Source organism: Aquila chrysaetos, chromosome 1 (assembly GCF_900496995.4).
Source record: "Aquila chrysaetos chrysaetos chromosome 1, bAquChr1.4, whole genome shotgun sequence".
NCBI lineage: Eukaryota > Metazoa > Chordata > Aves > Accipitriformes > Accipitridae > Aquila > Aquila chrysaetos.
Window position 1 is genome coordinate 57486202 of NC_044004.1, and position 10532 is coordinate 57496733.

At 47.7% G+C, this 10532-nt stretch overlaps 2 protein-coding genes across 4 annotated transcripts in view; one reads left to right on the forward strand and one right to left on the reverse strand.

Annotated features, from left to right (window-relative positions):
- PPA2 (inorganic pyrophosphatase 2) overlaps window positions 1-344 on the reverse strand; it is a 38721-nt gene extending 38377 nt beyond the window's left edge. Inside the window, exon 1 of one of the 3 annotated variants that reach the window (XR_005932685.1) lies at window positions 173-343. Coding sequence is in view for 1 of the 3 variants with exons in the window: in XM_030019209.1 (XP_029875069.1) it covers window positions 173-317 (145 nt within the window). In the remaining 2 variants the exon portion in view is untranslated. Of the gene's footprint in view, window positions 1-172 lie in introns of all 3 variants that reach the window. The other 2 variants (XR_005932686.1, XM_030019209.1) reach the window with 2 other exon arrangements.
- A 4736-nt stretch (window positions 345-5080) lies between these two features.
- Window positions 5081-10532, forward strand: part of ARHGEF38 (Rho guanine nucleotide exchange factor 38) — a 42535-nt gene continuing 37083 nt past the window's right edge. Inside the window, exon 1 of the mRNA XM_030023761.2 lies at window positions 5081-10493. Coding sequence (XP_029879621.1) covers window positions 10307-10493 — 187 coding nt within the window. The 5' untranslated portion in view covers window positions 5081-10306. The remainder of the gene's footprint in view (window positions 10494-10532) is intronic.

Here is a 10532-nt window from a genome sequence, read left to right on the forward strand (position 1 = left end):
CAAAAAAACTACACCCCACCCCACCCCCGAGGGGGTGGGGGCTCCGGCGCGACACCTCAACCAGCCCGAGGGGCCTCGGCGGGAGCGGGGAGCCGCCGCCTCCTCTCCCCACCGTGCACCCCGCGAGGCGGGGAAGGAAGGGGTTTTATCGAGCCCGGGGGCTACTACTTACTAAAGTAGAGGCGGTAATCGGGGGCGTTAGGCCGCCCCCGCTGCTCCGTGCCGTAGCCGGCCATGGCGCCGAGGCAGCGCCGCGGCGGCCGCCCCCACCCCCGCGCCGCCGCCAGCAGCCGCACCAGCCCCGGCGGCGCACGCATGATGGCGGCGGCCGCCTTCCCTCCCCTTCCTGCGGTCGCCGGGCCTGCGCTGCTCGGGTCTGCGCCGCGCCGGCCCCCCTCCCTCCCCCAGCCCCGCCTGCCCCCGCCGGGAAACCTCGCACAGCGGCGAAGGGTGGTGGCGGTCGCCGGGGGCTGCTCCCTGTCCCCTCCCGCCTCTACCGGCGACGAGGGAGAGCCGCCGCCTCGCGCCCGGCCGCGGCTGCCACCTGAGGGAGGGCACGACCGTTAGCCCCCAGAGGCCCAAAATGGCGGCACCGGCAGCACAGGCTGCGTTGAAAGGGCGGCTGCGTGGAGGAGGTTTTTCCTGAGGGGGTGGCTGTTGCTGGGACCGGGCGCTGCCCCGTGTTCCCTGCGGGCCCCCGGAGGTGGCTGCTTCCCCCTGGTGAGGCCAGGGTCAGCACCTCAGGGGAAGAAGGAGGCTGCAGGGTGCCTGCACAGGCCTCAAGGGAGGGCTCCATCGAGTAGAAAATAATGGAAAAAAAACCCCACTTGAGGTGGCAAGTGTCCCCCAGCCAGAGCCAGGTGAGCCAAGGCAGGTGGTACTCCAGCTGCACCTATGCTGAGGTGCTTTCAGGCCACCAGCACTGCCAAAATTGTGGATGCAAAATTAGGGGTGATGGTAACAGGGTTGTTATCCTTACCCAAGGCCCATGTCGGCATGAAGACCCTAACCTGCTGCTCCCTAGGGAGGGAAGCATTTATTTATTCCTGGCACGCGCATTTTTATGTCACCCAAGCCAGTCTTATAGGCGGGCTATTTGTGTGGATTCTCAATGGTAAATGCATTTTTATTTTGAACCCTGCTGACACTTAAATTAGATTCTCATCTGTATTCAGGTTGTGCTGTTTTTAAAGCTTATTACCCCTACATATGATCTGATTACTTTGAATTCTCTTTTCATTGATCCTTGAGGAGGATTTTGAATTCATTTCATCTGTCGATATGGGTGGTAGTTCTTGGAGTAGAGCTTCTTATTCATGGATCTTTCAAAAATTCCTGAAAAGGGGCAGATACCACTATTTGCATTTTATTGATGGAGAAACTGAGGCAAAACACCTTTTGTTGCTGTCGTCACTCTTAAATCCCAAGCCAATAATCTTGTGTATTCATCTCTAAAAGTGGTCAATATTAGCTTTGAATTTTAACTCTGGTTCATAGAATCGTTTAGGTTGGAAAAGACCCTTAAGATCATCAAGTCCAACCATCAACCATGCCCACTAAATTTGAATTACCCTGAAAGATTTCTGCAGGATAACTCCATGTTACCCTGATTATTTTGTACAGTATTTTAAATGTTATTGGGCATAATTTATTTGCAGCAGAAAGGCTAAGTCAATCTCTTCCATCAGATTTGAACAGCATATAACTTCTTCTTCCCTTTATTTGTCCCCTCGACTGTTTGGTAGATCAGGCTTCAAAAGCGTCAGGATTGTCTGTTCAGTGTGTGGAGTAAGGACCCAGCATTATTTTACACTAGAGTGGTTGATTTTCATGATGGCCTCATCACTGTTCCCCCATGTACTCCTCTGAAATGTGTTAGTTGCTGCTCTGGATCTTGGAGGGAGCTGTATTCTAGTGCGTGGATTTTCCATTACGATGAAGGCTCGGGGCGGGGGGGGAAGCTATGGTCTCCTCTGATTTGTGCCACTGCTTGCTATATTTGTCACAACAGACTTATCTCCAGTAGAACAGAGAGGATATTTTGCAGACCCATTACCCACCTCCACAGAAGCTGCAAAATAGTAGTTTGTGTCTCATCAGAGGAGTTGGCGTGTTTCTTCACTGAGTTCACCAAATGCAAGGTTTTCAGGGGTAACCTCCTCAACTGGACATGTGGGGGTGAAATTCTTTATGTATGGTCTCTGTTTGAAGTTCTTCATTTTTTTAATTTTGTCAAGGGGGCAAATCATCTGTTTTTCATGTGGAATAATAAAAAAAAATTGTAGAGAAATTGTTTCTTTTATAAAAAAATCTGTTCTGCTCTTTCTTTGAGTTGGCCTGTTGCTCAAACAGGCAAGGTTAAAAACAAACATGTGCCATAGGCCTAGCCTTCCACCTCTGCTTAGTTCTGAGGAATCTGGATTTCATTTATGGAAGGTCAGAGCCTTTGAAAATCACTTACTGAGCACACACATAGTATTTTTACACTTGCAAAGTTAGCAGTTGGGTGTAAGGTTATTCTAGAAGGAGTCCAATATATATTTATTTCCCTATACAAGCTGGGAAGTGAAATACACTGCTGTGGCCAGGAGTCCCTGTAAGATGCACAAAGTCTGAGTGTGGAGTTCTCCATTGCCATGTGTTGTGAACGTGGTCTTATCTAAAGCTTTCTCATATGTAATGGGAAATCAGCTGTGAAACACTTGGAATTTATGAAATATGAAAGAGTTTCTGTGCAGGTGCTTTTTAGATGCATAAATAGATGCCATCATGTTACCTAGCAAGAGTAGATGATGCAGCAGAAAAACACACAGAAACCCTGTTAATGCTGCCAGAGCAGAGAACATGATGTTTTAGTACTCTAAGGTATCCAAAATTCTCTTAGTACTGCAGAAATAATACTAATAAAGCTTTAAATAGGTTTGACTGTATTTCTCAGTATCATGCATTATATTACACAGAATATGGCAGAAGTACACACAGTACTCCTCAAGTCAGATTTGGGTAAGACCAGCTTCCTGGTTAGAATAAATTTACCTAACATTCTTGAATCTTTGAAACAAATGAATGTTTTGGTTCCACGATCTACCTTAAGCAAATTCTCCAGAATTACCAGGGCTTTTACTACCAAGGTATTATTTCACCTCTTTTTATTCCCAAGCATTTTACATCCCGCTTGTTCAAGTATCTCTCCAATTGGGCCAGCAAAAGGCATGTTTAAGACTGATCCCATTTATTGACCTTGAAACAGCTCCCACTGAAAGACAATGAAAATATTGCTATTTATTTCAATGGAATTAGAACCAGGTCCTTAAGACTTAAGTAGGACTTACATGGTACTTAGGTTTTATGCTTGCCCTCTGCACAGGGGTGAATCTCATTCCAGCAGAATGCCACTGGAGTATAGCAAAAACTCAGCAGCAGTATAATCACCTAAGCCTGAAGGACATCCTTTCTTTAAAAGTTTGTACTCTGCAGTGTACATTTACATTTATTTTATATATATTTTTGCATATATACACACACAAGCATATATATATAAAATGAATGTTTTGCCCATGAAAATGCTGTGCAAATTAAATGCAGAAAACATTACAATTTAAAAAAAAAGTTTCCCTTCCTCCTGAATGAAAATCATTTTCATCTTTTCAGCTAGTAAGGCTTTGAAGAACTTCATTAGTACAACTGTGTGCTATTTCAGTGTGTTTGCTCTTGACTGGTGATCACATCATTATCATTAACTTTTGCTGTAATATAACTTCTACATCCATGGCTTATAAAACCGTTAATTTGAAGGAACCAGCTCTTGCCAGCCTTCTGTTTTGCTGCTACCTGTGTGCAAAAGGCCAGCAGCCATGGACAGCCTTCCTCCTCGTCCAGCCTCCTCGGTGGAACAGGTCACTGTCTTCACTTGCTTGCCAGTGCTACACTGGCACGAGAGTTCAGCCATCACCATCTCACCAACGTGCTGATGGATCAGCTCGTATCAGTGCTCCCTAGTTCAGATCAAGCCAAGCAAGGCTAGCTGAGCCAGTCTGGGGACGTGGGCTAAGTCAGTCAGGCTGCTTTTCAGCCGAAGCAAGTTAAGAAGCATGAACAACTCCTGCAGATGTTTGCACTGACAGTTTGCAGCAGGAGGAAGACGAGTTGTTCAAGTCAGTAATCTCATTGGCACAGCTGGATTTGGGAGAGGATGTCTACGTGCAGCCTGCTCACACACGTATTTGCATTTTACGCACTGACAAATGCCTGATGGCAGCAAAAGACTACATCATCTAACTAAAAGGAACAAATTGTGTATTTCAGTAAACAGAATTAGCTTTATCAGGTTATGTTACTTTCCATCCCAATGTGAATAAAGACAGAGGCTCCTATCCCAAAGAAACTAAGTATCTTGGGTGAGATTGCAAACCCTTTTTTGTAGCAGTGAACTCACTTCAGTAACTCTATTGCTTTAAAAAGGCTGAGCCTCTGTATTTACGCAAAATTTGGTTTTGGTCATAATATTCACTACCGTGTATGGGAAGATGTCAAGTTTATACCCTGGGTTTCTTTGGATAAATTGTTTCTCTGAGCTGTTAGTTTTGTTTTTAACGATGCTTTTCGTTAGGCTCCCTGTAATGTGTGTTAGAATTCGCTTGCCATATTAACTTCTCTGGACCTCTGCCTAGAAAGTGATTTGCCTATCAAGAGGCCAGGACACTGTGGCTGAGTCAAGCTTTGTAGGATATGCCCACTTCTTCCCTCCTCGGCATCTGTACTGAGTTCATTTTAAGCCCCATGAACCAAGGATTTTCAGCCTACTGTAACTCCCACCAAAACTTCATTTGTGAGTATGAACTGAAACTTAATTTTTTTTTAAGAATCTTATCTTCGTTACTCCAAAGGAACTTCCCCATCACGAAACAGAAATCACCAAATAGTCTTCTTTCCTGTTCATTCTTTCATTCATTCTTTCACATACGTGCACATACACAAAAAGAGAAAGAGAAAAAGGTTCCAGTTCAGCTATAAGAATACTGTCTGGAAACATGAAGTTTTAGTGCGAAGTTGCAAATCCATAATCATTCAAAATAGGGAACTAGAAGGAAAATCTCGTCTATTGCTCATGATAGTAATTTTTAGGCTCCATTCCCCTCTTGATTTGTGAATTGCCAGACATAAGGTTCTCAAAGAATCCCACAGAAAATATTTCATCTTTGGTAATTTCTACACCCCCCTATTTTACATCGAAACATAACAATGATTAAGATTCATCTTCCTGTCCTTTTATCTGTGCCTCGCTCGCATGCTTGTCTTTCCTCATTAGCTTTGATATCACAGTGCCATCTACTTGATCAACAGAGTCAGGTTATTTTCCTTAGAAAATAACTGTGTGGCTGTAATGCCAAAGAAATCAAAGGGCTGCTGGGTTTCTTAGCGAGTTCCCCTCTCCTCCGCACCTCCTAGCCCTTTCAAAGCAGCACTGCCCTTAGATGTGCGCCTTTGGGAGCTGGCCTGCCTCCGAGCCTGTTTCACAGACCGACACAAAGCCCCGGCTGGCAGTGACAGACCCACTGGTGCTGCGAGGACAATTTGAGCTCTGTTGACCCTTCTCTCAGCATCCCCTATCCTCTCCGCAGGTGTTTTGTTTGAAAGCCGGGTCACTCTCTGTAGGCAGAAAACGCGTCAGCATTTTCTGCGTGTAAACTGGGGCAGAGGCTTTGTTCGGAGTAAGAAAGCATCACAGCAGTCGGAGGAGATGGATTGCATAGCCTGATAGGTTGAGCCATCCCTTCTTAAAAATATCCACAGCCTAGCCTGAGCCCTGGCAGGCATATTCTTTATTAATTTTTCCTACAAATATTTAGACAAGAAACACTGTAGACAGGGCTAAAAGAAATTATCGCTGTGCACTTACTTCTAAAGACCTGTTTCTCTACAGGAATCACCAGTCTGGCAAGATCAACAGTAGGAGTGAAGGTGACGCTGCCACACTAAATAGCTTTTCACCTACAAGACAGGTTTTTTTCTCTTTTTGTACTATTGAAAGGTGTTTGAAGTTTTTTTTCTATGTATATTTCAAAGTAAATTTGATTCATTCACTGTGAAAAATCAAATGCGTAGACTCCAGTTTTACCTGTCCTTAAGCCTTCCCTTTTTATTGCTTTTATCCTCACCCGCCACTCTGTTCTTATCTTACCAGTATAGCTGCAAACAGGTAGGGTGTACGTACTAGCAACTTTCCAGTGCTCAAAGTCCTCGGCGGGCCTTACATGTGATTGTTGTTATCAAAGCCTCAACTTTTTGTGCCTCAGAAGACATCTTTGCTATGACTTGTGCATAGAGGCAGAGTGAAAAAAGATACGGGCTTGTTTTTATATGCACCTAGGCTTCCTCATATGGAGGCCGGGAGCTATAAAAACATCTATGCTCTTTGCTGTCGTGCTCCACCTGTGAGGAGGGTAGGACAGCTTTCTGCAGCAGTACCATGGTACTTTTCTGCTTCTCCACTGCCTGTTGAGTGTAATCGCTTTACGTGGGCAAAATTGGTGCTGGCCGGTGAAGTCACTCTGCAGCTGTGTATTGAGACTGTCTTTTCGCTTGGTGCCTGTGCTGGCCATTGCAGTGAACGAGCTTCAAAATGGCAGTCTGGTGTCATTGACATAGGACTCCAGCAGTGGTCTGTGCCTCCACTCAAAGGGAACAGGCACGGTAGTCAGGCCACACCAGCATTTTTCATATATGCTCTGGGATACTAAGTTATAAAGAAATCTTCTGTAACAGCTGTGAGGTATTACAAGAAAACAAATAACTGTTTGCTTACTTAATGGCCATCAGTCTTGATGGCGCTTCTGGTTAGTTTATAGCTCAGGACTGAGATAAATGTTAGCATTGACCGTACAACAATAAGCTCTTATATGTGTCTAATACAGTTGCTTGGGAACACAATGCCAATATTTTCCGTGTTGACACCAGCACCTGTTCTATCTCTTAAGCGGGGTGGCTTCCGTGCAAATAACTCCTATGTGAGTGCTCACATCAACTGGGTTCCAGTTTGCTTTGTAGAATTAAATGAGCGTAACGTAGAGCGGTTAAAGAGATTTTCACATTAATTGTAAAAAGAGCGTTTTGTCCGCCTAGATGCCAACTATTCCCTCTTGTCTTATGGATTAGTGACTTTGATGCTGCTTAACCATCAGTTGTTACCGGGGCCAGAAGGGAGCAGGAGTAATTTGGAAATTGAGGGAGGGTTGCTCATACTATTGTGTGGCAAGTGAAGTTGAGTACTTCACATGCATTTCTGACTGTGCTTTCTGTGGCGTTTTGTTACAGTCCAGGTAAAGTACAGTAAACAGTGATAAGAGTTTATAGGGGTTTCTTGCTCAGAGATGCAGCTGATGATTGTTTTTACATATTCCTCCTACTGACTGCACTGGCACAGCCCACTAGTGTAAAACAATCATTGGATTTAACGTGACGATGGATAAACCAGGATATGTCTCAAACCTCCCTCCCTCCAGAGGTGGTAGCGAAGCCACCGGTCCTGAATGCGTCTCCCTTACTTGGAGTATTACAGGAGACATGCTATTTTCACCCTTTTCCATGCTGAGTGGCACAGAGGAGATGTTTTGAAGTTGCAGAAAGTACTCATCTACATTTCCAAACTGCGGTGTAAGCTAGCTCTGGGCTGCTGGCTGCCTCAGAAATAGTGCAGCCAGCTGAAGCCAGGTAAACCATTGCAAGTACAAAGGCAGCAGCAAACCACAGCCAGCTTTCCTTGCAACTGTTCCCTTGCTGAACGAACACATACCTTTTCACACCCTGCGACTGAGTTGAGGAGGAAGAGGAAGACAACTTTTGCATGTGGGTAGATTGCTGTCGTAATAAACACCTGAGCAAACTTTACTGTATCCTATCTTGGCCGTAACTCTGCATATGTGGCAGAGAGCCTACAAAGCCAAGAATTTTATAAAGTTTGTTCTTCCACCTCCACCCAGCCAAAATATATTCCCCAGTTCTCTCCCAAACCATCTTATTTTAAATAAATATAAGGAAATCTCATATAAACGATGGGACCTGTGTCTTCTGAAAAGCACGACACCGTAAAATCCTGGCTGGGGGAAATACCTTCTCTGAGCAGTGCTGGCTTAAGCAACCATCAGCCCTACCCACAGCTGCTCACATGTGCCCCTGCATCATCCCCTGCCTCATGCTGCCACAACTGCTTGCGTAGCTGGGTGATGAACTAAACAGGAACACAGATCCAGATGGAAAATAGCCCAGGGGAAAGGGGGGAGGGAGGGAGTTTTCAGCCAGATCAGTTCCTCCATCTCAAATGCGGGTGTTTACACCCTGCAGCAATAGTGGGAACAAAATTATTTGGGAAAGGGGGGCAGTCGGGGTGGTGACTGTTTAAACCAGTTTTACCACCCTAGCTGAATGCTAAGCCATTGCTTCAAAAAAAAACCCCTCAGGAAGTCTCCAGTGTAAGGAAATGGGATGGTTGATTTCCCTCAACTCCCACCTTAATCTGTTTATTTGTTGCTGGGTCTTTGATGCTTGTCACAAGGGTGTCACTGCTCTGTCCCTACCTATGCCTCTCCTCACTGTCACCACTGCTTTGCCTTTCAAGGAACTTTTGTGGTCTGACTTGCAAAACAAAGAGTTTCTTAGGGAATATCAAAGAGGAGATGAGATGTAACACATGGATTGCCTACGTAATACATGACTTCTCTGTGCGAGCACAAAGTCTTCCCGGTATTCCCCTTGCCGCTTTATTCCTCTGTGAGGCTGTGTTTGGGCTGGACACTTTGTGCAGTACTGGCACAGTGCTGCAATGTGACGTAGTAAATTGCTTAACGGTTTCATAACCTTTTCCTTTCAATGCTGGGTAGAAATGAGGGGCTTTGATCAGGAGGTTGCATCACAGGACCAGCTTCTTAAAGAAAAATAAAAGTTGGAAATGAGGTTACACTACTATGTTGCATCCCCGCTTGTTGTTTCTTACTATGCAGTCCTTCAGGGACACAGTGTGGCAATGCTAAAGCAATACGCTTTGCCAGCGTATGTCAGAGGGACATTAGCTGTGTCCCCCGGCAGATGCTGTGGCAATGAGCGTGCGTGAGGCTGACACCGATTAGGCTGCACCATGGGGCTCCCACCAGACGTTTCCTAGGGCAGCGAGGGCCGCAGGGGGTGGGTATCACAGCAGCGGCAGTGATTGCTGCTGATGGCTGTTGGGGCTCTTCCCAGGATAAGTCCGGTCCAAGCTTAGACGCCAGCAGCTCCTGCTGTTTTAACATGAGCTTGATTAGACCGGCGCTACGGAGGATCACTAGGCAGTGCGTGCATGCCAGAGACCATTGCTAATAGACAGGATAATAAGATCTCTTCCAGGGGCCGATCCAGAGGTATTACAAGCAGGTGTTTTGGTGTCCACTTCCTCGGCCATCAGAGCACGGTGATTTGTTACGACAGCCTCCGCAGGTCCTTGGCAGGCTTTCGTGTCGCCTCTCTGTGTGTGGTGTAAAGCAGGACACAGCCCGGTTTGAGAACGCGTCAGCTCCACGCTGCTTCACACCTCCCGGAGGGGTTTTCATCTCCTTCTCAGCCCTTTCCTTCATTGCCCTGGCTGATCGGTCTCCCTTCAAACCTGTAGATCAGGAGTTTCCAGCCTAAAGGCTACACCTCTCAGTGGGGTCGGGAGCCTGGCAGATGCAATTCGATAGGCGAGGAGTCGGGGTCCTGACCAGGCTGCCGGTTGGGCACTAGCCTTGGGGAAAGTGAAGGAGCGAGGGTCAAGGGGGTGGCTGGCCTCCCCTTCCCATTTGCCTTGCCCTCTGCCCCGGCGGTGCAGAGAGGGAAGGTGTCCGGTGAAAGCGTGGCCGTGCCCTGCCGTACTCGGACATCTCCCTGCTAGCGCACGGCAAGGGCGGCCCGGGCGAAGCTGGGAGGATGCGACTCTGCTTCGGGGTGCCGGCAGCCACGGCCCCGCGGCGGGGCGAGGAGCATACCCTGAAGCAGGGAAAGAGGCTGGGAATGGCTGCGGTTTGGGGCTGGCTCTGAAACCCGCCCCGCCAGGCGTGCTTGCACATAAGGCAGGTGAATGCAAACACTGCCCCGGGCGTCAGCTTCCCGGGGGTGGAGCTGCTCTGGCACAGGTGGCAGGGCTGAGCCCGGGGCCCTGCAGAGCCTGGGGAGCCCTGCTCCAAAACCAAGCCCAAAGCAACCAGCCTTCACCCGGGCGGCGAGGTCACCTCCCTGAAAATCAAGCTAGGGCCCCCGCTGCCACCGCCACCACCAAGCAAGGCTGGCCACGGCGAGCATGGACTGTCCGGGGAAGGAAGGCGCGGGGGGCAGGAGGAGGAATCTGGCCCTGCTGAGGAACAAGCTCTACATGGGGGAGAGGAGGAGGACGGAGCCCGTGGTGGAGAGCGCCGCCGCCGCCGGGGACCACGGCACCTTGCGGAGGAGTCAGTCCGACAGGACAGAGTACAGCCAGAAATTACAAGGTACCGGGGAAGCTTGCTTGGTGCTCTGCTGCTGGGATG